General features: G+C 51.9%; 1 protein-coding gene across 1 annotated transcript; it reads left to right on the top strand.

The window, feature by feature from the left end:
- Positions 1-731: 731 nt before the first annotated feature.
- IL10RB (interleukin 10 receptor subunit beta) lies at positions 732-26,839 on the top strand. Its single transcript, XM_045501515.1, has 7 exons — positions 732-884; positions 2,511-2,634; positions 6,212-6,369; positions 8,699-8,865; positions 13,033-13,180; positions 19,617-19,771; positions 26,154-26,839. The coding sequence occupies exons 1-7, from the start codon at positions 836-838 to the stop codon at positions 26,355-26,357; spliced, it is 1,005 nt and encodes a 334-aa protein (XP_045357471.1). The 5' UTR covers positions 732-835; the 3' UTR covers positions 26,358-26,839.
- The last annotated feature ends 785 nt before the right edge of the window (positions 26,840-27,624 follow it).

Here is a 27,624-nt window from a genome sequence, read left to right as displayed (position 1 = left end):
TTGTGGCTCTGCCGGCATCTCTAGGGTTGCACGGAAGTCCCTCCGTGTGCGGTGGCCTGTAGGGACCAAGGGAACATTCCTCGTCCCTTGCTGTGCTCATGGTGGAGCATTCTAGGGTCAGACGTCAAGCAGTGCCTTATATCACCACGTACTTTATACCCTGCTCTGAACTTTCCAACCTCACCACTGCCCAAGCCTTGAAGGAGGAAATTAAACGTTTCTCAGCAATCTCGTGAGAGAAACAAGTTTTTGCCCAATAAATAACTTGGTTCTCTGTCGTTTACCCCTAGGTGGGAGGGGGTGACGTAGACTCTTTTAAACCGTCTTTGCTAATAGAGCGCCTTAAAATCAGCTTACTTTCAGGGAAAGGGGGTTCTAGAGAAACCCTGGAGGCAGTTTTCACTGGAGAAAACGTGGGGGGATACGGAATGGTGTCAAGAAAACCCACCACCACCCATGACCCCAAACAGAACCTCTGGGTGGGCGTTGTAAGCCAATCCAGGTACCTTACGTACAGTTTTGCAAACGGTTTACTACCGGTGTTTTCCACCCACGAGTTGGGGGTAGCAAGTCCCCTTCCCTCCGCGTCTCCCGTCGCCAGGCCCCACCAACATCTCTCTCTCCCCGGGGTGCCGGGGTGCGCAGGACGCCCGGCGGGCGGGGGCGGCGCCCGGGCCGGGGGCGGGGCCTCGGCTCGCCCCGCCCCACCAGCCCCCGGAAGCGGCCGCGGCGGGGGCGGAGGAGGAGCTACGGGCGCTTCGGGGCGCGGGCACCGGGGCGCTGGCCCGGCGGCTGCCCCGGCCCCCCGAGCGCCCTCCCGGCTCCCGGCGCGGCCATGGCGCGGGGCCTGCGGAGCTGGCTGGGCGGCTGCCTCCTGGTGTCAGGTGAGGGGTCCGCGGGGAGGGGGCGCGGGCCGGTCCCTGCGCCGCGCCCTCCGGGGCTCCCGGCCGCCGCGCGGCCGGACGTGCGCCGGGGACCCGGAGGCCGGGCCGCGACGCCGGCAGCGATGGCCCCAGGGCCAACCCTGAGCGGACCCCATGGGCGCCCTGGAAGTGACCGAGTGCCCGGTCCGGCCGTCAGGGTCTCCCATTCAGTCCTCAGCACCCCAGCACCTGAGCTCTGCTCCTCACCTCCACAGCTGCGGGGCTTCTGAGTTCAAAATCCACTGAAACCTTTTGTGCCCGCCCCTAGATTTCTTGCCCGGGTTGAGATAACCATGGACCCCACCCCCACCCCCCTTCCTTTCTGATGAACTCATCCCCGGACTTCCAGGATACCACAGTGCCCCGGTTTTCCTCCCGCCTCTCAGGCTGTTTCTACCTAGGATCCTGCCCCTCTGCCAGATCCCTGTCGGGGGTCAAGTTCTTAACCAGGCCCTCTACCCCCTTCCCCCGCACTATCCCTGTAGGGGATACCAGCAGAAGCCTGGCGTTCGATACCAGCTATCCCGGCCTGTGATGCAAACATGTATCTCTATTGGCACCAGCTGGGTGGTGGGCCCGTGGTGGTTTATCATACCCTTCCCTCTGCTTTTGTGTATGTTTGATATTTTCTATTAAAAAGTTTAAAAATGGTTTCTTTCTTTTGGGGGGGGCGGGGAGAGGGACAGAGCGAGAGAGAGGGAGAGAATTGTAAGCAGGCTCCACGCTCAGCCAGGAGCCCAATCTCACGACCCAGGGATCATGACCTGAGCCGAAATCAAGAGTGGTCTCTCCACCGACTGAGCCACCTAAGCACCTGTAAAAATGATTTCTGTCTCTGGGGCGCCTGGTGGCTCAGTCGGTTGAGCATCCAACTTCGGCTCAGGTCACTATCTCACGGTCCGTGAGTTCGAGCCCCGCGTCGGGCTCTGGGCTGATGGCTCAGAGCCTGGAGCCTGCTTCCGATTCTGTGTCTCCCTCTCTCTCTTCCCCTCCCTCGTTCATGCTCTGTCTCTCTCTGTCTCAAAAATAAATAAACGTTAAAAAAAAAAAAAAAAGATTTCTGTCTCTAGCCCAGCTCTCTCCTCTGTGTACCCGGCCCCTTCCTCCAGCTGTCCTGAACGTCCCTGCTCGCATAGCTCTCCAGCATCTCAAACCTAATGCAGCTAAAAATGGGACTCTCGATGTCCTTGTCCCCAGCCCCAGTCAGGGCATCAGGTGCTTAAGCCAGGAATGAATATTAATGTCTCCACGCCAAACGGATCAGAACGTCTCAAGTCTATACTTCTGGAAATATATCTAAAAAAACCCGTGTACCCACCCCCCCCCCCTTACACCGTTTTCCCACCACCCAAATCCAGGTCACCCCCATCTGTCCCTTCTTCATGCTCACTCTCTGCCCCACCCCACCCCCAACCTCCCAGATAAAATCCAGACTCCTCGGCACAGCTGAGGTGGGTCTTTTCCCCTCGCCTGTGTGCCCCTTTGAAGGCATGGAGCCGTAAGGGAGACCTGCATGTTGGACGTGGTCATTTACTTGTGCAACTCTTGAGGAACCAAGTTGCAAAGCTTTTCCTTTTATTTTTCCAGCTTTAGGAATGGTGCCACCTCCCGAAAACGTGAGAATGAAGTCAGTGAATTTCAAGAACGTTCTACAGTGGGAGGTGCCTGCTTTTCCCAAAGGGAATCTGACTTTCACAGCTCAGTACCAAAGGTGAGTCTGGGGCATCCTTGGGCAGGAAGGCCCTGAGCTGGTCCCTGGGCTGGACGACAGGAGAGGGTCTGACTGCTGTCCCCTGCATGACCGTGATATCCCACAGGGAGCCTCCCGGCTGGCCTTCATTCTGTCCGGGAAATTCTCGTGAAAGTTCTGTTCTCTGAGAAAAGACAGGGAAAGCCCTTTTTACTTTTTCTTGTCGTGTTGGTCCATAGCTTGACAATCGCGGGGCCACCGGTAGATGATGACCTTATATCACACGGCTATGGATGTCACTGGCCACAGGGGTAGCAGTTGCAATGCGAATGTATCAGGTTTGTCACATTTGACGCTTTTTAAGAGAAAAATGTCACCAATACCGTCTCCACTTACTAGAGTAGCATTGCTAGAAGTCAGCCATTTGGAGGAGGAAGCCATCCAGGAAAACTGAGGTATGCGGAACAGGAAAGCCCTGGCCATCCGACCACCCACCCCCTCCGGCAGATTATAACAGAACACTCCCATGCTATGGGGTGCCGATCATTTGCACAGTGGGTGCTCAGTTACTCTGTGGCTGTGTCCCCAAATTGAAAGTCAGCCACCTACTGACTGTGAAAAGCTCTGGCCTCCGAAAACCGCACAGAGGCTTATGAAGGAAGGGTGAGTGTCACCAAGACTATTATCTCAGTGGGGCTCTGACTTCCCAGCACCTGCCCTGCCCGCCGATTTTTCCCTCTGCCAGCCCTCCCTCAGCAGCCTGCCGTCACGCGCCACAGTCTGGACTGCAGGTGACGCACCTTTATGCCAAGTGCAAATAACCGCGAGAGGCCAAAGGGTGATGAGCCGGCACACCTGCCTCCAGTGTGACTCAGAAACACACGGAGACCGCGCCTTCGGCGAAGCAGGAGGAAACCCAGGTCCCAGACCCCATTCATCCCACGCTTCTCGTCCGGCTCTGTTTTGCAAACCTATCCCAGGCCTGCTAAGTCAGAGAAGAAGTAGGAAGATGGATAAGACAGTCTTTACTTGTCTTGTAACTTGTGAATCCCAAGTAATTCCCAGCTCACAGAACATTTTAAGATTTCAAGTTCAGTACAAAGGACTCCCGAATAGCCTCCATCCAGTTCTCCGTTTTTTAAGGCTTGCCTTCCTTTAAGGTTTCTCCCTCTCTCTCTATCGTACATCATGCCCTTTTGCCCCTTAATGTTCCACGGCGAACTTCCTAAGAGCAAGGATCATCTTTTACATCACCACAGGGCAGCTGTCAAGGTTTGCAGCTTTAATGTGGGTACTTCCCTCTTTGTCCATTTTCTCAAGGATTTAGGAAGGGTCGTCCTGTGTCTCCTTTTTCCCTGCTGTGTATTTTCTCCCACTGACATTGGTTCGATAATTTCATGTCTGTTTCTGTGGTGGTGACAGTGGTAGAGATTTCACTGTGGAAAAATCACCCTCCCTTTCCCTCTGTCTCTCTCCCCCATAGTTTATTACTTGGCGTTCTGTTCTGTGCCCTTGTGGTAGAGGCGTTTGGTTTCGATGTTGCTCTTTCAGGTGCGAATTCCCAGTGGCTTCCCAGTAAACAAAGGTCAGTCCCTGGGCTCCAGGTGTCCTTAGCATGGAAGTGTAGACCGAGCACGGGATGGGCTGAGGAAAACACAACATGTGCTGGGGGTGCCCTTGGGGAAGAAATTTGATCCTGAAAAATCTGATGACTGTTCCGTGGCTTGTGAAAGGTTTGTTCGAACTTAGCCTGAGGGGTTAGATAGCACAGACTCTCTCATATATGTGCGCTGGGTAGGGGTGACCAGAGGAGGGGCACTTTCAGAGGATGTATGGGTGATTCGAATATGGAATCGTCTTTGAAAACTAGATGTAAATATGGGGAGTGGGTCATATTACCTGTTTAACGGGGAGAAAAATATTTTTTTTTCAACGTTTATTTATTTTTGAGACAGAGAGAGACAGAGCATGAACGGGGGAGGGTCGGAGAGAGAGAGAGGGAGACACAGAATTGGAAACAGGCTCCAGGCTCTGAGCTGTCAGCACAGAGCCCGACGCGGGGCTCGAACTCACGAACCGCGAGATCATGACCTGAGCCGAAGTCGGATGCTTAACCGACTGAGCCACCCAGGCGCCCGGAGAAAAATGTTTTTTAAGTGCAATAAAAATGACTCGTGAAGGAGAAATTGTGGCAGAACAGCTTTTGAAATACCCTGTGTTCCAGCCAGTTGATGCATTAGTTTATTTTTTTTAATATTTTCTTAAAGTTTATGTATTTATTTTGAGACAGAAGGAAAGATTGAAGGAAGGAAGGAAGGAAGGAAGGGCAGAGAGAGAGGGAGAGAAGGAGAATCCCGAGTAGGCTCCACGCTGTCAGCGCAGAGCGCTAAGTGGGGCTCCAACTCACAGATCGTGAGATCCTGACCTGAGCTGAAATCAAGTGTCAGATGCTTAACTGACTGAGCCACCCAGGCATCTCGATGCGTTAGTTTAAGTGAAGGAAGTGGCCACGTATGAGAAAGCCCCCTTAATGCAGTGACCCCTGGAGTTTCCAAATGGTGGGATGTCAGGCGACCGTGAAGAGGCAATTGACAAAAGATTTATGCTATATTAAGTGAAAAGAGCAGATTGTAGAGTAGTATGATCCCAATGATCTCTGCCTACTTTTAGCGGGAAATTGTTCTGGGCCCCGTCGCCAAGAATGTGGCGAGGTGGTGTGGCTCCTAAGACTGTGGGCTCTGAAGTCCAACAGATCTGAGTTCCGTTGGGCAAGTTTCTTAGGTCCTCCATACCTGTGCCTCATCTATAAAATAGGAGTGGGGCGCCTGGATGGCTCGGTTGGTTAACTGTCCGACTTCAGCTCAGGTCACGATCTTGCATGATCTTGCTCGTGAGTCCGAGCCCCACGTCGGGCTCTGTGCTGACAGCTCGGGGCTGGAGCCTGCTTCGGATTCCGTGTCTCCCTCTCTCTGTCTCTGCTCTTTCCCCCCTCACGCTCTTTCTCTCTCGCTCAAAAATAAACAAACATTAAAAAAAATTAATAAAAAAAAAAGACATCTGTATAAAAATGAATTGTTTTGTGGTTTTTCCAGAGGAATTACAGCAAGAGTCATTTGTAGGACATTGTTTGAAATTATTGTAACATACTTATTTTGGCTCCTCTGGGTATATCAGTATTCACAAACCGTGTCCCACATAATCAAGGAGGGAAGCTTTCTTCCTCAAATGTATTGAATACTCAACCCTGTTTTGGAGAGGTACGTGCTCATTAAGATGCGAAGGTCACTGAGAAGTTCTGTTATGAAGACAGGTGCCTCTTTATGTTTAACCTAGTTTCTGCCCCAAGTCGTTTGACTTTGGACAGATTATTTTTGAAACAACTTATGATATCTCAAGGATCACCCAAGTCCCATGGAACACAGTTTGGGAAATGCTCTTATAGACGAGGCGTGCTACTCATCAAAACTGATGATTTCGAATTTGGTGTATTTTTCTCACGTCATTCTCCGTTATCCTTTGGTAGTGGGGATTAATAAAGTAACAGTCAGACTCAGACCAGAGTGAGAACGTTCATGATTGTATTTTTCTGATTTTACAGTTATAAGAAATTCCAAGATATGTGCACAAGTACTGTCTTGATGGAATGTGACTTCTCGAGTCTTTCCAAGTATGGTGATCACACCTTGAGAGTCAGGGCTGAATTTGCAGACGAGCACTCAGACTGGGTGAACATCACCTTCTGTCCTGTGGATGACAGTAAGTCGCTTTGTTTTCCATTTCATTACAATGGCGTCATCATGCCTCGGGTTTTTTTCCCCATGGGGTAGCCCATCAGCAAGAATTCTTTGAGCTCCCACAAAGTGGGTGGCCTTGCACAAGGAGCTTAGGGAATATAACAAGGGCTGTGGTCGTAAAGAAGTTTATGAGAGAGACAGGAAGGCATAGTCACAAAGTCAATACGATAATTAAATATAAATCTAAGAATGTCAAGGCTTGTGGGTAAAGAAGGAGTTGAGGCCAGTGTTGTTAATGAAAAGAACTGGAAAGATTAATGTAGTGCATTTTCTGGGAGGAAATCAGTTAGAAGTTAGGACGTAAGGAAATGTGACGTGGCAGGCAGAAGAATAAAGGTTATTCAAGGCAGGTGTGGAGACAGGCTGACCGGATGCAGAGAGCCAGCTTGCGCAGAATGAAGGACAGAGCAACGGATTCGGTGCATGTCCGGTACATTGAGTCAGGCAGGCTGGTAAGCATCAAAAAGAATGTTCCCAGGTTATGGGGCGCCTGGGTGGCGCAGTCGGTTAAGCGTCCGACTTCAGCCAGGTCACGATCTCGCGGTCCGTGAGTTCGAGCCCCGCGTCGGGCTCTGGGCTGATGGCTCAGAGCCTGGAGCCTGTTTCCGATTCTGTGTCTCCCTCTCTCTCTGCCTCTCCCCCGTTCATGCTCTGTCTCTCTCTGTCCCAAAAATAAATAAACGTTGGAAAAAAAAAAGAATGTTCCCAGGTTAGATCTGGGGGGTCGTGGGGACTCACCAGAGGTCACAAGATGAACATAATTAGAACATCAGGAATTGAAAACTAATTAAACCACCTTATAGCAATGGAGAGAGTAAGAGGACAGGAGGGGCCGGAAACCCTCACTAACAAGACTCAAGTGCAGTCTTCCGAGGAGTCCTGGAGAGAAGCATTGGAAGGCTTGTGTCTGTGCGGGGTGGGGCCTTTATTCTGCTCCCTGCTCTGGACCCCCGGGGCTCCCACAACTTTGCCACCCCCCCCCCGCCCCCTTCACCCCACCCCCCACCCCCGGTGGGGAATGCAGCTAGGACACCCTTCCACTCTTTCCCAGTTCTGTCCCAGCCTTGGACAACAGAACTCTTATTTCTGGAGTCAGAAGTCATCAAAGTTGTATTATCTTTTCTAAAGGTTATCTTTATGAAAGTTAAGAAAAAGAAACATTGAGGAATACAAGCAGCTTGGGGCGCCCGGGTGGCTCAGTCGGTTAAGTGTCCACCTCTTGATTTCAGCTCAGGTCATGATCTCTTGGTCTGTGAGATTGAGCCCCGAATTGGGCTTGCGCTGGCAGCATGGAGCCTGCTTGGGATTCCCCATCTCCCACTTTTCTCTGCCTCTCCCTGCTCATTCTCCCCTCCCTTCCCTTCCCTTCCCTTCCCCTTCCCTTCCCCTTCCCTTCCCCTTCCCTTCCCCTTCCCTTCCCCTTCCCCTCCCCTCTCTCTCTATTTTAAAAAAAAATACCAAGCAGCTTAACAGTAGTCAAGTTTTCAAAACATAGTCCAGTCTTCTGCTCCTGTAATTGCTAAGGGACTGACCGGGTCCTGACTGGTTCCAGTTCCCGTTTGGGGACCCACCTGTGGAAATTCCCTTTAGAAACTGATACACAATAGCTGAGCAGCTTGCCCAAAGGTCATGCAAGTAAGGAGTGGCCCAGCAAGGATTGAGAACCAGGCTGCTCTCTTCACACTCTTAGCAACAACCGCCCTTCTCTGGGTATTTGCCTCTTGAAGTTGACATGACAGGAAAGGCTGCAAGACGTCACGTCAAATCTATTTACACATTTTGCTTTGAAAGCAAATAATAAATTTTCTTATCTGGTTTTCAGCTACCAGCAGATTAAAAACAAGAGTAGAATGCTGGAAGCAGGCCCACTAACAGCCTCAAAAGAAGTAACAACAGCCAGAGAAGAATACAGGATATGACTCAAATAGCACAGTCACCGAGAGATATTTATTATTCACGGTACAGTTGTTAATGGGCACCTACTGTGTGTCAGACACATTCTTAGTGCAGAAGCTGTAACAGTTAACAAGACAAAATCCCTGCCCTCGTGGAGTATACACTCTAATGAGGGAAATCAGACAATAAATAGACACGTATTTTATGACAGATTTGACCTTGGAGCAAACGAAATCCAACCACCCTCCTTGGCCACATCAGTCAATGTCATAGCCATCTTACATCAAAGAGCAGAGTCCTTCAGTAGACCATTGGTCTGCACCGTTATGAAAAAGAAATGTTGACGTTTTTAAATGTGATTTTTGACAACCATTTTGCTTTGTTCTCTTCCTTAGCCATGATTGGACCACCTGGAATGCAAGTAGAAGCACTTGCTAATTCTTTACATATGCGTTTCTTAGCCCCCAAAATAGAGAATGAACCTGAAACATGGACCATGAGGAATATTTATAACTCGTGGGCTTATAATGTGCAATATTGGAAAAATGGCTCTGACGAAAAGGTAAGCTCAGCAAATCATATGCATTTCATGTGTCGCCTCCCCGTCTTTGCCTAGTATTAGTCTGAGGCCGTGATTATGGAGAAAGGGAGCTAGGAGGCCATCCAGGTCAGGGTCTTGCAAGGTGGTAGCACCTTATGGTCCAAAGGGTTTAAGGCCAGTTCCTCTGAGTGCCAGAAGCTTCCCAGTCTGAAGGATGCCTAGTATCTGGCTCATGCTTCCCGGGCCCCAAGGGAAATGACTTCCAGGGTACTAGCTCCATGAGAGCAAACCTTCCTCTCCCTGAAGGGAAGTTGTAGGAAAATACAGAACTGACTCAGCAGTCACCTGACGGAAGTTGGAGTCAGCTGAATAGGGTGACGTGCTACATAACTGCTGTTCCACGGTATGAACCCCTGTGCCCCATGTACACCACAGAACAGTCAAGGCCATGGTCACGGCAGCCCCACCCCTGGATGCTAGATGAAGAGTGTCACATTTTACCCATCTGACCCCACTTTTCCCCATCACTCTCCTCCTCTCCAGGGGATGGTTCCTTTAAAAACATGAGCTAGGAGGGGGCGCCTGGGCGGCTCAGTCAGTTAAGCGTCCGACTTCGGCTCGGGTCGTGATCTCACGGTTTGTGGGTTTGAGCCCCACGTCAGGCTCTGTGATGACAGCTCAGAGCCTGGAGCCTGATTCGGATTCTCTGTCTCCTTCTCTCTCTCTCTCTCTCTCTCTCTGCCCCTCCCCTGCTTGTGCCCTCTCTCTCTCTCTCTCTCTCTCTCTCTGTCTCAAAATTAAAATAAACATTTAAAAAACAAAAAAAAAGGAGCTAGGAGTTTGACCTGGTTGGATATCGCTCCTGCCATCGTGACTCCGGTCACATTTTGTACCTCAGCTCCTTCCTGTCTGCAGAATGGGCATGAAAACCCATGTCATTAATACAGTGGGACTAATAACCTCCTTCACAGGATTTGGGGGAGTTTAATGGCATAATGAAAAAAAATAAACTTGTCCCATTACCTGAACAATGATATGGTCACTACATGGGGTTCCCTTCCCCTTCTGTAGATGCATTAAGGCTATTTTCATTCATCCTTGGTCAGGTTTTGTTCTTATACTTACTGCTTCCAAGCTGAATGCCATTCGTGGTCCTAAACTGACATATGTATATGTCATATAAGTTAGATTATGTATATGTTATCCCTTCTATATTAAATGGTGCTTTTATCACTTAATTCTCAAGCGTCTGGGAGGAAAGAGTCACCTATGTGTATTGTTTTAGGAATCGTGTAATTAAATTTATAGGTACATACTGCTCGGCCCCCCAGAATCTCACGTTAATTTTTCCCTCAAAAAGTGCTCCATTAAACGGCGCAGGATATCAGCCTTCTTCACAGAATAGATGATTTTGCTTATAGTCAAGATCCCAGGAAATGTATGCCTAGAAAGCAATACAGAATAATAAGGGCTTTTTTTTTTAAGGTTATTTATTTATTTTGAGAGAGAGGAAAAAAAAAAAACCCACGCGCAAGCAAGGGAGAAACAGAAAGAGCGAGAGACAGAGAGAGAGAGAGAGAGAGAGAGAGAGAGAGAGAGAGAGAACCCCAAGCAGGCCCCATGCTATCAGCACAGAGCCCAATGTAGGGCTTGATCCTACCAACTGGGAGATCATGTCCTGAGCCGAAACTAAGGGTTGGGCACTTAACCGACTGGACCACCCAAACTCCCCCAGAATAATGAGTTTTATAGCCACTTATCAAGTGCAGGCGTCTCTGTTAAGCTCTGGGATGCAAAGATAAGACAGGAGTTAGCGAACCTTTATTAAGGATCAGTTTCCACCGCTGTCGTGCCTGAGTGCCTCCTGCACCAGGCATGAAATGCAACACCTCGTTTATCTTTAGCTTCTCATCCAGGATGCGCCCACAGGATAGGCGTCTGGCTGCACGTTCGTCCTGTCACTTCTGCCTGTTGTTGTTGTTGTGACATGCCGAGTGTTGGGGAGGCTGCCTGCTCCCCCGCTCCTCCCTCGCTGATGTCTGCCCTGTCACCATTACCGGTTTATACGTGCTGTAGACTCAGTGTTTGTGTCCCCCACCAGACTCGTGTTGAAACCTAATCCCCAAAGTGAAGGTATTAGGAGGTGGGGCCTTTAGGAGGCTTGGGATTCGTGCCCTTATAAAAGAGACCTCAGAGAGCCCCTTCTGCCCCTCTGCCATGTGAGGACCCAGCGTGCAGATGGCTGGCTGTGAATGAGGAAGCAGCCCTCCCCGGACACCAGATCTGCCCATGCCTCGATCTGAGACTCTTCAGCCTCGAGTACCGCGAGAAATAAATGTTTCTTGTTTATAAGCCACCTGTTCTGTTACAGCAGTCTGCAAGGAATAGGACAGTGTGGTTCCCTTCTCGAATGCAGGCTTAAAAGGCTGCCATGTTAGATCCCTAAGCAAATCGCATAAAAGGCTTCGGGAAATTCTATTTCTTCCTGCTGGGAGAGAGTGGGCAGATAAAGTGAGAAGTTGCCCAGGTGTGAAAGACAACTGGAAAAAAGCAGTCAGAGGGGACTTGAACAGGGCCCTCCCTATCTGTCCTTCCCTGCCTGCCACTGTGAGTCAGCCCTGAGTTTAGTCTTTGAAAGAAAGAGCACCGTAAGGTCTTAGGGGTATTGGAGTTCTAGAAATGAAAGCCAGGGTTTTCTTATTTTTAATTATTGGAAGTTACGGGGTGCCTGCGTGGCTCAATCGGTTGACTTCGGCTCAGGTCATGATGTCACGGTCTGTGAGTTCGAGCCCCACGTCGGGCTCTGTGCTGACAGCTCGGAGCCTGGAGCCTGCTTCCGATTCTGTGTCTCCCTCTGTCTCTGCCCCTCCCCTGCTCATGCTCTGTCTCTCTCTGGCTCAAAAATAAATAAAAACATTAAAAAAAATAAATTTAATTATTGGAAGTGACACCATGCTTTTCATTAGTCGATGGTATAATCCGGCTCTTGTCCTCAGTGAGCTTAACTTTCTCGTACAATAAAGGAATAGAGACAAGTTTTCAACGAGCCCAACCCTAAAAGAAAAATAACCAATTACTAAAGCAAAAGAAGAGTCTGTGCTCACTTTCTGTGGAAGTTCCTATGCGTGTAACGCATATTAAGTAGGAGCCTTCTGTTCAGAAATGATAACCGTGATGGAGATGTGGCTGGTAGATCGTCTTCTTGTTTCCTTTCTTTTGCCGGCAACTGTCTTGGTTTCCCAAATTCAGGAATATATCAATTATGATACCTTCTATTCAAACTAAGCTGAGTCAGGGATGTTCCTCCAGAGGCAGGCTGTGATGTGCGCCCTGCAGGGGAGGCAGGCCGCCGCAGGACGAGAGCATCCCGGGGGCTCAAGTAGAGAAGCGATTCGAAGGAGAAGGCTGGGCAGCTAAGGGTCAGCCACCTGCCCTTGACTTAGAAGGAAAACCACACAGAGTCTCACTGTATATGACCGGTGGCAGCAGTTCTGGGACTGCCATACCAAAGTACCACAGATTGACCAGGAAGGCGTCGGCTCAAGGTTCTGGAGGCCAGACGTGTGAGATCAGGGTGTCAGCAGTGGTGGCCAGTCCTTCCGAGGAATGTGAGGGAGCCTCTGTTCCATGCCTGTCTCCTAGCTTCCAGCTTGCTGGCCCTCTTTGGTTCCTTAGCTTGTAGAAGTGACAGCCCAATCTGTGCCTCCGTCCTTCTGTGGCATGTGCATGTCTGTGTCCAAATTTCCTCTTAGAAGGACGCTGGTCATACCGGATTAGGGCCCATCCTAATGAGCTCATTTTAACTTAATCACCTCTGGAAAGACCCAGGCTCCCACTAAGTCACTTTCCAAGGTACTAAAAGTTAGCCGTTCAGCATATGAATGTGTTGGTTACACATATTCAACCCCTACAACTTAATTCTTTTTAAAAAAGGAGTAGGATGGTTTAGATGGCGTCTAAACTAGAGAACTCAGGAAATGGAGCGGTTCATCGGGACCACAGTCCATCCTTGCCCCGTGCCTTAAAATGCTCTCGGGGCCCCCTGACGTGAACTGGGAGGAACACCCGCTTCCTTCACCTGCCTGCTTTGAGCCCAAAGTAAAGATTATAACTGGCACATAGGGGAGGGAAAAGAGCTGGTGTCCTTTCACTGCGGAGGCATGTTTTCACTTTTGTCTTCGTTCCCAGTGGCCGATTACTTGTCAGTATGACTTTGAGGTCCTCAGAGATCTTGAGCCACGGACAACTTACTGTGTTCAAGTTCAAGGGTTTCTTCCTGATCGGAACAAAACCGGGGAATGGAGCGAGCCTGTCTGTGAGCCAACAACCAATGCCGGTGAGTCTTGAAAATGACCGTCTGTAGTTCTGCCTCCTCTGAGCCTCCTCTGAGCCTCAGAGCCTCCTCCGCCTCCTCTGAGCCTATAGACACCCACCGAGTGTTAGCGTTGGAAAGTTCCTTAGACAGGAACACGTCCAGCTCAAACTCCAGCCCAGGTCAGCTCTCACCGATCCGCTTCCCGCCGGAAGGAGACCACACCACCTTCCGAGGCAACTCGTACACTCTGAGACCAAAGGGACGGATGGACACGTTTTCCGTTCATTGAGCTGGGCTCTGCCCCCTGGCACCCACCCGCACCGTGTCCATTCTGTGCCCTCAGGCCTCCTGGTGCGAGTCTCATCACCCGCCCCCCCCACAAGACCACCCAGCAGGGTCAAGCCCCACCCCCAGGAGCCTTTCCTTCCCAGGCTGCATGTCTCCAGTCCCTTCAGATACATGAGGGAGAGTTTGGAGACCTTTATCACTGTCTCCAGCAAGGCTACTTGTCTTGGCTACCAGGATCGCAACACCGTCCCTCGCAGTGCCTCCATGCTCCCTGTTTCTTAAAAGAAAAGAGAGAGGGAAGGAGGAAAAGGGGGAGAGGGGAGAGTACCATCGGCCCAGACGCTGTGATCATTTACATACAGGCACATTGCATACGGGGTCATGCAAACTTGCGGCTGCGTGTCTGCCCCCAAACGGCAGGCCTTTTTATTATTTAAAGACATCGTTGAGAGGCTCAGCCAGCTCAGACCATGGAAGGATGAATACAGGCAGGTCCACTCCTGGCCGTTTTCATTTACCGAGGCCCTCCTGGCAGCAAGGCGCTGATCTTGGGGCTACAGAAATACCAAGGAGAGTCAGAAAGAGTTCCCTCCAGAGAGAACAAAACTTTTCATCCTCCGTGTCACAGTGCAGCAGACAAACCTGCGATGCAACAACAGTCTCATTGATTCATCATCTCTGCTCCTCATCAACTGTGTTCCAGGACTATTTATGAATGTTTCTCAAAACAAGAGCCCTGTAATCTTGAGGGTGCTTAGAAGCGACGGGGCGCTGGATTGCGCGGTCAGAAAAGCCACCCTGTATATTAGGACTTTTAGTGTATTTGACCTCTCACCACCTTTTCTTGAGGACTAGCATTCTGAGGAACGCAGCCTGGGAAAAACCAGCCCATCATATGCCGTAATTTACCAGCGGGTTACCCTGCCCAAGAAAAGAAAGGCAGCCATTTTGAACTAATTGCTTCTTGGTGCCCTAATATTGTTTTCAGTTATCATCCTTATCCTTTTTTGTTAATTTTTTTTCAGCGCTTATTTATTTCTGAGAGAAAGGGACAGAGTGTGAGTAGGAAAGGGGCAGAGAGAGAGAGAGAGAGAGAGGGAGACACAGAATCTGAAGCAGGCTCCAGGCTCTGAGCCATCAGCACAGAGCCTGATGCAGCGCTCGAACTCATGAGCCGTGAGATCATGACCTGAACTGAAGTCCGACGCTTAACCGACTGAGCCACCCAGGTGCCCCCATCCTTATCCTTTTTATGTGTTGATAACTAACCCTTAATTTTCCATTCTGGAATGTTTGTTATTGTTTTCTGGAGATGAGCATCAAGTTTGCTGGCCTGTAGTGTCTTGAATCTTTTTTTTTTTTTAATTTTTTTTTTCAACGTTTATTTATTTTTGGGACAGAGAGAGACAGAGCATGAACGGGGGAGGGGCAGAGAGAGAGGGAGACACAGAATCGGAAACAGGCTCCAGGCTCTGAGCCATCAGCCCAGAGCCTGACGCGGGGCTCGAACTCACGGACCGCGAGATCGTGACCTGGCTGAAGTCGGACGCTTAACCAACTGCGCCACCCAGGCGCCCCTTGAATCTTATTATTGTTGTTGTTCCCTTTGTTTTCTAAATGCACAAATTGCCTGAATCGAGGATTCTTTTTTTTTTTCTTAACACTTATTTATTTTTGAGAGAGAGAGAGAGAGCATGCACGCGTGTGCAAAAGTGGGGGAGGGGCAGAAAGAGGGAGACAGGACCTGAAACAGGCTCCGAGCTGTGAGCATGGAGCCCAATCCGGGGCTCGAACTCACGAGCCACAAGATCATGACCTGAGCCAAAATCAAGAGTCAGCTGCTCAACCGACTGAGCCACCCAGGCGCGCTCTGCCTGAATCCAGGATGCTTTCACATCTTCCAGGTCCATGATCTTTACGGTGTCAGCCAAAGATCTGCAATTGTAGTAGGAAGTTTTCTCAGGGCTACAGAGCCACACAGAGAATGAAAGTCTTGCGGTCTCCCTGAAGGGCATTCTCTGTCACTCTGTTTTTTTCTCTAGCCCCCAGTTCAGTGCCTCGCATCTGTAGGCCCAAGGTCAGTGCCCAAGTCCACCTGCCTGTGTCCCTGCTTCCATGGTCTGAGCTGGCTGAGCCTCTCTGCAGTGCCTTTAAATAATAAAAAGCCTCCTGTCTGTGTGCTACAAGTTATTTGCTAGCCCACATGTTGTTTCTATAGACCTCCTCTGAGTCTTTTCTCATTTTATTCCCCTCTTGAATCGTTTTTACTTGATTTAGAATTCTGTACCTTGGGAGCCCCTATCCTGCTTGAATCACTAGAATCGCTGGTCTAGAATCATCCTTTGCTCTGAACACCTGTCATCTGCTTTCCCAAAACCTTGAGTACATTTCGGGATCACCCGGTGTCCCCTCCTTCCCCCATTAACATGACATGGGCCATGGGACAAGTCCCGGACTGCCCTCTGCCTCAGCCATCTCATCTGCAAAATAGGGAGAGCAGTGTATTGCCACCACACGCGGGGCTTGGGGGACTTGAACGGTGCCTGGGACAAAGTGAGGCCTTAATACGTTAGATATTATGGTTACTAATAATGACATTATTACAATCACATTGTCAGGTGCTCCTCAAGGTTTATGTCATGAGACACAGTGTGAGGCCCACAATTTGACCAACAAGAGAAATATTTCAAATGTTTTGTGACTGTAAGTGATTACCCACGAACTGACAAAATCCAAACATTTTATTTTTTTTTTAATTTTTTTTCAATGTTTTTTATTTATTTTTGGGACAGAGAGAGACAGAGCATGAATGGGGGAGGGGCAGAGAGAGCGGGAGACACAGAATCGGAAACAGGCTCCAGGCTCCGAGCCATCAGCCCAGAGCCCGACGCGGGGCTCGAACTCACGGACCGCGAGATCGTGACCTGGCTGAAGTCGGACGCTTAACCGACTGCGCCACCCAGGCGCCCCCCAAACATTTTATAAAAGAAAAGTGTCACCCGCTGAAAACCTGCTTTTGTCAAACATCATCTTAGGTTTGTTTAAACACAGTTGTCTCTCTTTTTTTTTTTTTTTAATTTATGTTTATCTTAGAGAGTGCAAGCAGGGGTGGGTGGGGCAAAGAGAGGGGGACAGAGGATCCCAAGCAGGTTCTGCCACTGACAACAGTGAGCCCGACTCGGGGCTTGAACTCATGAACCACGAGATCATGACCTGGGCCGAAGTCAGACGCTTCACCCACTGAGCCACCCAGGCGCCCCCAAACACAGTCTTCTCTTCTAAACCTCAAGACAGATTTTCCCTGAGAGCTTTGGGCCCCGCCCCTTTTACAAACTGGAAAATCAGGGTTCAGAGAGGGGAAGTAACTTGCCCACGGTCAGTCCAGTCGGTCGCTCAGCCAGTGAATGACCGGGGATGGAGCAGGTTATCTTCCCTGTAATTTTACTGCCTACAGATGAATTCCGCAGGCGAGCGCAGGCATGACTTCCCTGCACGTAACACAGAGGAAGGGAGTCCTTCCTGACCCACAGCAGGTCAGAGAGCAGAGGGTTTTGACTCACAGATCCTCCTGTAATTCTCAGCCCGTGTGACACAGTGACCTGTCCTTACTCCTTCTCTCTCGGGGTGAGTCACAAGTGCATCTTTTGAATTTTGTCACCACCAACCAGATGTGCCCATGGAACGTCCTCCAATAAGATGCCGGCACATCCTGGCTGGATCACAAGGAGCCCAGGCGCTGCCCTCGGGGGCGGGGGGGGGTCGTGGGCGGCTCGGCACGGTGTCATCGACGGCGCAGGGTCTGGGGTCGAGGCCAGCAGTGTTTAGTCAGCACTCAGTGAGTAAGCCTGCTGTGCGCCACACAGAGAACTGCCAAAATGCTAGATGGAATGACAGGTGGACGAGTAGGGGCCTGGGGCTTCCCTAAGAGCCGAGATAGCAGATCCCAAGTCAGCCTCCTGTCGTTCGCTGAGGTACAGCCCCGGGACCATTGCATCCAGCTCGATCGCCACGTGACCCTGCATTCACCGAGAAAGGACCTGTTTGAGTGCTGAAACTGGGGGCTGGAAGGCACCACCCCTGGGTCCAGCAAATGAAGCAAGAATTCACCAGGGAATTCTGGGAGGAGTTCCCCTCCGCCAGGAGGAGGATGAGGCCACTGTTGTGAATGAAAACACAGGGGGCCAAGGGAGGAAGGCAGGCTGGGCCCAGCCCCTGCGCCCCCTGCAGGCGCCACCCCAGAGCAGATATCTGAGCACGGTGCCTGCAGGCCTCATACTGCTAAGTGCGGGGGGACAGGGGCAGGGTAGCAGCTGATGAGGCTCCAGCAGGCTTGGTCTGCCCCGTGCGAGCATATTCTCGACAAATAAAATGACTCTCTTTAAAATGACTTGCTCTTGGGGCGCCTGGGTGGCGCAGTCGGTTAAGCGTCCGACTTCAGCCAGGTCACGATCTCGCGGTCCGTGAGTTCGAGCCCCGCGTCGGGCTCTGGGCTGATGGCTCAGAGCCTGGAGCCTGTTTCCGATTCTGTGTCTCCCTCTCTCTCTGCCCCTCCCCCATTCATGCTCTGTCTCTGTCCCAAAAATAAATAAACGTTGAAAAAAAAATTTTTTTTAAATAAAATAAAATGACTTGCTCTTAGAGGGCAGGGTTCACGTGCTTTCCTCTCTCAGCACCAGATGCTTTGGGTTTTGATCGGAGGGTGGCGCCAGTTGCCAGGCGTTGGGCACGGGGAGGGTAGGTGGCCCGGGCGACAGAAGAAGGCTCCTGGTGCTGCCTGAGGGGAGCCAGGACCACAGATACCCAGGTCAGAGGTAAAGCTGGGCATTAATTGAAGCAGTGAAAACCTATTCAGTGAGGGCTGCAGGAGAGAAAGAGTTGCCTGGGCAGGTTATCTTTTTTGTTTGTTTGTTTTTGAGAGAGAGTGATCAGGGGAGGGAAGGAGAGAGAGAATCCCAGGCAGGCTCCGTGATGTCAGCGCAGAGCCCGATGCACGGTTCGAACTCACAAGCCGTGAGATCATGACCTGAGTGGAAATCAAGAGTCAGACGCTCAACTGACTGAGCCACCCAGGCGCCCTGAGCTGCCTGGCCATTTTAAAGGAAGAACAAGGGGGCGCCTGGGTGACTCAGCCCAACTTCGGCTCAGGTCATGATCTCACGGTTCGCGGGCTCGAGCCCCGCCTCGGGCTCTACGATGACAGCTCAGAGCCTGGAGCCTGCTTCGGGTTCTGTGTCTCCCTCTCTGTCTGCCCCTCCCCTCCTGCTCACACTCTGTCTCTCTCTCAGATACACATTTTTAAAAATTTTAAAGGAAAATGAGAAGAGAAGAGAGAATCAGGGAAGAGGAAAATTACAAAAAGCAGGTGAGAGGGTCGGTCAGCGTCAATGCAGTTAGGCCATCAGTGTCTATTGCTAACTGGCATTAACAGGTCAGCTCCTACCTTCCTTCGGAGGCTGGGGGACAGGGGCCCGCCTTCCTGATGGCTGCAGTTTAGAGGAATGGCCTGTGGGTCCTTGAGAAGGACACCCCTGGGTTTCACGAGATACGTATGCATCTCAGAGGGGCAGAGGAAGGATTCACAGTCATAAACGTTTTATGGTAAACGCTCTAAGAAAGGAAGGCCGGGTATTGGCAGCCTTGAGTTTCCCCCGACAGAAACCCAAGGCAGGTGCTGGGGCGTCCCGTCCCAGCAGCGTGGCCTTAGGCCACTAGGAGACAACGTTGGAGTTTGGGCGCGTCTCTGGGCGCAGAGGCTCGGGTGGAGACGTCATGCCAAGACCTTTTGCTGTTCTCAGTACAAAACGCTGCAGTGCGTGTGTTTTACTGGGGCTCTGGGGCCCCAGGGAGTCCCATTTCCCACTTCAAGGCAGAAGAGGTTTCTCAGAACGGGAAGGCTCACTGCCCAGGGTTCTTGCTCACTCTTACCCTGCCTGTCAGCAGTCCTGCCAGAAACCAAACCTGGGAACAGATAGGAGGGGGTGACCCTTGCTGGAAACGCCTGGATTCTTGAGCAGCTTTCCCGTGGTACCTCCTCACCCCTTCCGAGATGAGCGGATGGCCCTGCTTGCCGGCATTTCCACTGGATGGTGACGGTGGGATGGTGTCGAGGTCACGTGGCCCGTGTGTACTTGAGCAGCCGGTAACGTAGCCCTCTGTCCCGTCCCCGCAGAGACCGCCCCGTCCTGGACTGTCGTCGTCGTCCTGGCTGCCTCGGTGTGTGTGGCCTTCCTGCTCCTCGGCTGCTCCGCCCTGCTGTGGTGCCTGTACAAGAAAACCAAGCACGCCTTCTCCCCTGGGAACTGTCTGCCTCAGCACCTGAAAGAGGTAGGCCTACGAGGGAGCCTGACTGGAAGGGGACCTCTTTTTTTTTTCTTTTATGTTTATTTTTGAGACAAAAAGAGAGCACGCAGGGGAGGGGCAGAGAGAGGGAGACAGAGAACGCTGGCAGGCTGCACGCTGTCAGCGCAGAGGCCGATGTGGGGCTCGAACTCACAAACTGTGAGATCAAGAAATCAGGGGTTGGACGCTTAACCGACTATGCCACCCAAGTGCCCCGGAAGGGGACTTCCTTTTAAGTCAGGGCCATCTCTTCCCACGTGGCGGACTGTCCTGGAGAAGGACACCACTGCGGGGCAGTCTGTGGTCACGGAACAGCCCACGGGGAGGAGGCAAACCGTCCCTCCAACCTGGACGTTGTTCCTTCTCTGACCTTCCCTGCCTGAAGCCCCAAGTCGTTAGGGGGGCACTCAGCTGTGAGACAGCTGCCAGCAGTGCCCCCCGGTGGCCAGGGCAGCGAGGGCCTCCTTCCAGAAGGAGATCCGGGGGGGACACACCTCAGCGTCTAATACAGTCCACCCCTTATACAGGAACCCACCAGAGCAGCACCCCCGAGACTTAAGTCACTCTCTTCCTGGGGAAAGTTACATGAGGAAGGTTAATGGAGCCACTCTGGGCCTGTCTCAGGAGCACAGGTGACACGGTCTCACAGCTCTGCTGGCCCCCCTGTGGGACCCTCTCCCCACTCCCCTCCCATGACTGCTGTTTGTCTCATTGGTGCCCCAGGCCCTCAGCCCTGAGTAGTTCTGAGTCTCTAGTCACGGGGCACCAGAAGCCTGGGCGGCTGCACTTGTCCACTTGCCATCACGGCACAGAGACCACCCTGAGACACCCAGTGACTCACTTGCCGTTCGAACTGCACAGGGGATGGGGCACCTGGGTGGTTGAGTCAGTTAAGTGTCCGACTTCGGCTCAGGTCATGATCTCTCGGTTCATGAGTTTGAGTCCCACATCGGGCTCTGTGCTGACAGCTCAGAGCCTGGAGCCTGCTTCCGATTCTGTGTCTCCCTCTCTGCCCCTCCCCCGCGCTCTTGTGCTCCCTCTCTCTCTCTCTCTCAAAAATAAATGTTAAAAAAAAAAAAAAAAAGAACTGTGCAGGGGACACCCTGAGACATCCGGTGACTCCTTTCCTTGCCAGCTGGGTTCCTGACATGAAGAAGTGGCGGCCATAATGTAAGTTTACCAGGACTGTCCTACTGTGTCCCCTGGTAAGAAGGCTCCCCCTTTGGGAACTCTCTAGACCAGAGGTCAGCAAACTTTTCCTTTAAGGACCAGATAAGCAGATGCTTCAGGCCTTGTAGGCCAGGAGGCAAAAATCAAGATATCATGCAGGTATTTATACAACCACTTATATAGGTAATCATTTAATGGTTTAACTTTTAAACCATTCTCTCTCTCTTTTTGTTTTTTTAATGTTTATTTATTTATTTATTTTTGAGAGAGAGAGAGAGAGAGAGAGAGAAAGAGCGTGCGCACACGCACAAGCAGGGAAGGGGCAGAGAGAGAGGAGAGAGGGAGAATCCCAGGCAGAAACTCCATGCTGTCAGCACAGAGTCCAATGTGGGGCTCGAACTCGCAAACGACCGTCTGAGCCACCCAGGCGCCCCTGAAACCGTTCTTGATCCGTGGGCTTCCCCACAGTTGGCGGACCCTGCTCCAGACTCCGCCTAAAACTGAGCGCGCACCCTAGGTGGGTCCCTGAGAGCGATGGTAAGCGCGGCCACTCCGGTTTCTCCCCCTCGGTTCCTGAACCCTTGTTCTCTATCGAAGGTGCAGCGTCACGTAACGGTCCTTGCTTCTGGGTGCACCCCGGGTGCCGCGGGACGATGCCCCGTTCTCACAGGGCACCGTTTCCCGGCTGGCGCGTCACCCGCCCCTTCCGCCGGTCGGTCCGCCGCCCCTCCAGGCTGGCCGCGGCTGGGTCGTGTGCCGCGTGGTATCACCAGTGGGCCCCTTAGACATGTGCCCGCTCCAGGCCTTTTTTGCTGTGAGCGGGCCCCCGGTCTCACGCGATACTAGGCGGGGCCGTGTTAACTTGCCGGGGCGTCCGTACCAAAGCCCCACAGGTTGCGTGGCTTAAGCAGCGGAAGGTTATTGTGCCTCGGTTGTGGGGGCCAGAGGCCTGACATCGGGGCGCCGGCAGGTGGCTGCCTTCTGCGGCTGTGACGGGGAGTCCGTTCCCAGCTCTCCTCTGGCTTCTGGTGGTTTCTGGCCGCCGTTACCATCCCTTCGCTTGTAGATGCGTCGCCCCAACCTCTGCCCTCATCGTCACGTGGTGTCCTTCGTGTGTGTGCCTGTGCCCGTGCCCACGTTGCCTCTCCTTATGAGGACCCCAGGCATACGGATTAGAGGCCCACCCTGAGGAGGTCTCTTTAACTTGAATACCTCCGTGAAGACCCCGTCTCCAAATCGGGTCACATTCTGCGGTGGTGACACCAGAAGGGGCGGAAAAGCACTTGACTGTAGTGGACGCTTGTGGGAGGAATGATTTGCCGTCCTTGTCTGCCAGGGCCTGGGTCAGCGCCGCTGAGGTCTGACAGAGCGTGGGCTCGGTTGGCACGGGGTCCCGTGGCGGTCTCAGAGTCCACACACGACACGGAGCCACTTGGAGCCGCTCCCCTGAGTCAAGACACATGCCTCTCCCGCGGGCTCGCTCGCCCCTTCTGGGTCCCTGACCACCAGCCATCGACCTCCGCCCGTGAGTCCACAGGGAGCCCGGTCTCGGGGCCGCTTTTCTTCCAACACGAGAGGACGACCAGATGCGTGGCCCGAAACTCCGCCGACGGAGGGCTTTGTCCTCTCCACTGCCGTTCAGGGCTCCCTGGTTCGGGCCGCAGTGCCGCCACAGGCCGTTTTGGGTGTGTGCCCACGCACCACGCCAGCCGCCCTGTGAACCGCGTTTGGCCTTTTCCTCCTCCTTCGGCCGGCCCCCCGCGCAGTCGTGGTGCGGACCGAGGCGGAGGCGCTGGTGCAGCGGGGGTGGGTGGCGTGGGAGGCCGGGCCCTGGGTGGCGTGGGAGGCTGGGCCCCGGGTACGTGCAGCCTCCGACCTTGCTTCTGGCCACGGGCTGTGTCCCTGCTGGGTCCCTGTAACGTCCAGGAGCCGTCTTACAAATCGGGCATAACTCTCTGCGGCAGTGGCCGGGCCTGGCCCCCAAACAGCAGTCATCCGCCTAGCGATTCTCCTTGTAGGATTTGCCGTCCACCCCACCCGGCGTGGCTCCCCACCACAGACCCGTCAAGGATCTGCCGGGCCACGCACACCTCGTGTTCGTCGGGTCCAGTTAACACGTCGTCACTGACAGATAATGCCGGGCCTTCGTGCCCCTGCGTCGGCCGGTCACGAGATGCGGCCAGGGCGGCTTGCTCTACAGCCCGTTCGTCCTGCGGGGGCCTCTCCTGCCCTTGGCAGCTGTCCTGTGTCCCTCTACAAACACCCTGGAGTTGGGTTCCCAGGTACGGAATGTGCTGCCTCCAGACCCAGAGAGGCCCACTTAGCAATGGTGCTAGTTGTTAGCGGTGGGAGGGGTGAGACACAGCCATTGGTCTTTACTTTAGAGAAGATGTCCAGCGGGTCCTACTCCAGGGGACCCCTAAAACTTCACTGATATGGCAGGTCCCTGAATGTCCACACGGTGAGTTTCCCAAGCTCCGAGGTGCATGTGTCTTACCAAGGCCTCGCCATCTCTTTCTCTTCTGGTCCCGTTACCATATTGTCGTGATAGCTGGTGTCAGGCCCCGTCCCCACACCACCCAGTCAGTTGGTAGCAACTGCCCCTGGGAAGGACGCGGTCCCTGGCGTCCCGCGCCCTTCTGTATAGGGCAGTTTCCGGACGCTGCTGTGAGCCAGGCCAGCCCCAGTGTTGCCAGAAGCTGCGGAAGAAGCACCGTGAGGGTTGGTCCAGGCTGCACGCAGTCCACAGTGGAGGGAAAGTGAGACACATGACCACAGGCAAGTGTTTCCGAGCAGTTAGAACCTTCTCTCAAGATCATTAATCAGTTCATCAAGACCGCCTCAGCCAGAAAGAGCCAAGAGGCCTCTGTGAGCTCCTGAGAAGCAGGAAGAACAAAGAGGGGCAGACCCTTTGTTCTGGGCAGAAGGCATTTTGTAAGTGGAGACCCAGAAGGAAGCAAAACTATTCACCTGCTGTTTTTGCCTGTGGCTTGTCGTCACAGACTGGTCAGACAGGAAAGGACAACTGGGACCACCTGCCGTAAGGCACATCAAAGCAGATCTGTTGGAACGAGCCCCTGCTCCAAGACTAGAAGACTTGCCCCACCTGCCTGCTGAGGCAGCCCCTGGAATGGCTGAGAAATGCGGGCAGGGTAGCTGGAGAAGGGGGCCAGCGGGGAGAGGGACGAAGGAAGCACCGGGAAACTACAAAGATTGGGATCATTGCATCATGGGATGCTCCAGCCTGATGTGTGATGTAAAGGTTCGCCAACCGCGGCCCAGAGAACAATTCTGGGTTTCGGGGGACTCGGCAGGGACAGGGACTTTGAGTTAGAGCAACACGGAGCCTTATCCAACACCAATCTGTTGCGTTTCTAGATGTGTCCCGCCTGGACACCAGCCTGACATGTGCTCTCCTGAGACTCAGCCCATCTTCCTCTGTTCTTTCCTGTCCCCTTTCCCAGGAGAATCAAGAGCGGCCCTGGCCCATTCTTATGAATCCACTGGATCTGAGAGTTTGGGGAAGTTACTCCTCTCCGCAGTGTCTTCCTTTGCACAAACTGAGATCTGGGTGTAATTCCTCTTGCCCCTCCCCTCCCTTCCATCAGGTGGGAGGTGGAAATCCTGCGGCATTAAACCAAGTCCCATCAAAGGGTTGAGGGAAACTGCAGAGCTCTGAGACTGTCTCCACCTCATCCTGAAGATCCAAGGGCATCCTGAAGATCCAAGGGCATCCTCCCGGTAGGTGGACCTACCGGGAGGAAAACGGCAAACATGAAGTCGGCAGATATTCCAGGAAACACCTGGGCATCTTTCATGCTTCAAAGGGCAGGAAAGCCCCGGATGGTTAGACCAGGGTTCCTGCTCATAACTAGCCCCATGCCCTAGGAGAGAGAAGTAAACAAGGCCATGTGCATTCACTGCGCTAGACAGAAAGATAGCACAAGCCGTGTGTATTTGAAATTGGCTAGTAGCCACATTGTCGTTTATTTGTTTATAAGTAAAAAAGGGCAGACGAAATTAACACTGACAATATACTTTCTGTAACCCAGTATTTACAAACTATCATTTCAACCGGTCATCAATGGTCTTTATAATTTTGGAAATATTTGCATTCTTTTGTCATACAGCGTCTTCAAAATCTGGCATTTCTCACGTGTTGATTCGAGTAGCCACATTTCAGGTGGCCAGAAACCACATGTGACTCGTGGCTGCCAGGCGGCACAGGGCTGAGGGCTGAGACTAGGGGCACATCAGGTACTGGCAAACACCAAAGAGAGCCCGCCTAACCCTGCCTGAAGACAGACGGGAGGTTCTCTTCGTTGTTCCAAGACACGTTCATCCTGTGCCTGCGACATCCTGCTTCCTAGAGGGAATGACACTCAGGCCTGTGTTAGTGCCACAGCGCTGTGATTGCTCTAAATGCCAGCTTAAAAGAGGAACCATCGGGGGCACCTGGGCGGCTCAGTCGGTTAAGCAGCCAACTCCTGGTTTTGGCTCAGGTCATGATGTCACGGTTCGGGAGATCAAGCCCCGGGTCAGGTTCTGCTCTGACAGTGCGGGTCACATTGGTGGGCAGCCAGCGCCACCCTCCGTCACCAGAACTTTTTCACGATCCCAACCAGAGTCTCTGCCCCCATTGAACAGGAACTCTCCATCCCCCCCTCCCCAGCCCCTGGCACCCCCGTCCTGCTTTCTGTCCATGACCTTGACTACTCTAGGGATTTCGTGTAAGTAGAACCATACAGCATTTGTCCTTTTGTGCCTGGCTCCTTCCACCGAGTGTAATGCCCTCCAGGTTCATCCACGTAGCATGTGTCGGAACTTCATTCCTTTTTACGGCTGAATAATGTTCCACTGTATGAACAGACCACATCTTATCCATTCCACCGTTGACGGACACTCGGGTTGCTTCTCCCCCTGGCTCTCGTGAATAATACCGCTGTGAACATGGGTGTGCAGATATTTCTTTGAGACCCTGCTTTCAGTTCTTCTGGACGTGTATCCAGAAATGAAATTGCTGCATCATATGATAATTCTATTTTTAACGTTTTGAGGAACTCTCCCTCTGCGATTGTCACATCCTTTAAACTCGCATTCTCTGGCCAGGAGTTCTGTATAAAATCTGTGTAAGCCCAGAAAAAGAAATGGGAAAATTTGATCATTAACTATCTTTTTTTTTTTTTTTTTCCTGCAGTTTTTGGGCTGCCCTCATCACAATACACTTCTGTTCTCCTTCCCGCCCTCTGATGACAATGAAGTCTTTGACAAACTGAGCGTCATTACGCCAGTCTCTGAAAGCAGCACACAGAATCCTGGCAACGGCTGTACCCCGGGGACCCTGTCGGGGCAGGGCTCCTCCAGGCTGGTCCCCGAAGGGGAAGTGCACCCAGCTGAGTAGGGCACCCCCCTGGTTCTCTCGCCTGCATCTGAGGGTAAATGGAGCGGGAAACCACCTGGGCAAACCCCAAATCTGGATCTCGAAGATTCCGAGACAACATCTGAACGATGAAAGAGCTAGATTTTTAAAGACTCACTTGACAAAAATAACTCCACGTTGGGAATTTGCTGCTTTATAAAGACCTCAATAACTTTAAGAAAAAAATTGTTGACCACTGGGAGTATAATTTTCAGCCTCTTAGGGTCACTAATACAAGGAATAAGTTTTAATTATAAGAAACAGAAATATTTTAAATGAGGAATAAAAACCGAGGTGCTGTAAAGTCCAACCAGACTGCCGATAGACTGCCTCCAAAAAACAGCCTCAACTCAGATGTGGTCAGCAAACTTTGGGTTCTCAGAGATACTTGGCCTGGATTTATTTTTCTACTGTATACATTTTCTATAGTGCTGGTACTCTATTAAAGTTTTATTCTCTGTTTAGTCTGTATGCATTAATGGTACTACATTTGGGTAGTCGTCAGATATTGAATGAGGCTTTCATCTGCCATTTTTGGTGTCCATTCATTCGCCAGGTAATCCTTAGTCCCTTCCTGCCATCATCCAGGAGCTGTGCCGGGTATATGAGGGTCTAATGGCATCTGGGAGCTATCGGTCTAGAAAGCTTTAAATTCTACCTCAGGCAACTTCTAGCCTGTGACCCCTCAGTTTCCTCATCTGTACATGGAGATGAAAAGACCTAAGGGGGGGCGCCTGGGTGGCTCAGTCGGTTGAGGGACCGACTTCAGCTCAGGTGATGATCTCACAGTTCGTGAGTTCGAGCCCCGCATCGGGCTCTGTGCTGACAGCTTAGAACCTGGATCCTGCTTCAAATTCTATGTCTCCCTCTCGCTCTGCTCCTCCCCTGCTCATGCCCTGTCTCTCCTTCAAAAATAAATAAAAACAATTAAAAAAATTTTTTTTTAATTAAAAAAAAGTGCTGCTCCCGGTGCCCGCACATAGTAGGCACTCAGGAAATGGTAGCTGTTCTTACCAGCAACATAACCAGTCACGGGTATCACTTTAACTCCTAACTTAGGTCAGCGACAAGTGTCCCTTCCTCTGCGCCGGACTGCCCAATAAACAGCTGCGTCGAAGGCCACAAAGGTAGGAAAAACAACTCTTCAAATAACTCGACATTTTTAAAAAGAAACATCATGGGTGGCGTTCGGAGGGGAGAGACGTTGGGAGATCGGAGAATTGCTGACCTTCCTGGCTCCCGTTTGACG

Source organism: Leopardus geoffroyi, chromosome C2 (genome assembly GCF_018350155.1).
Source record: "Leopardus geoffroyi isolate Oge1 chromosome C2, O.geoffroyi_Oge1_pat1.0, whole genome shotgun sequence".
Taxonomy (NCBI): Eukaryota; Metazoa; Chordata; class Mammalia; order Carnivora; family Felidae; genus Leopardus; species Leopardus geoffroyi.
This window is presented reverse-complemented; position numbering and strand designations above follow the sequence as displayed.

What these genes read in the sequence shown, in the direction of transcription:
- IL10RB (XM_045501515.1), top strand. Translation starts at nt 836, where the DNA reads ATGGCGCGGGGCCTGCGGAGCTGGCTGGGCGGCTGCCTCCTGGTGTCA. An exon ending in CTTCTGTCCTGTGGATGACA is followed by an intron (nt 6,370 to 8,698) that starts GTAAGTCGCTTT and finishes TCTCTTCCTTAG; the next exon opens with CCATGATTGGACCACCTGGA. An exon ending in TGCCTCAGCACCTGAAAGAG is followed by an intron (nt 19,772 to 26,153) that starts GTAGGCCTACGA and finishes TTTTTCCTGCAG; the next exon opens with TTTTTGGGCTGCCCTCATCA.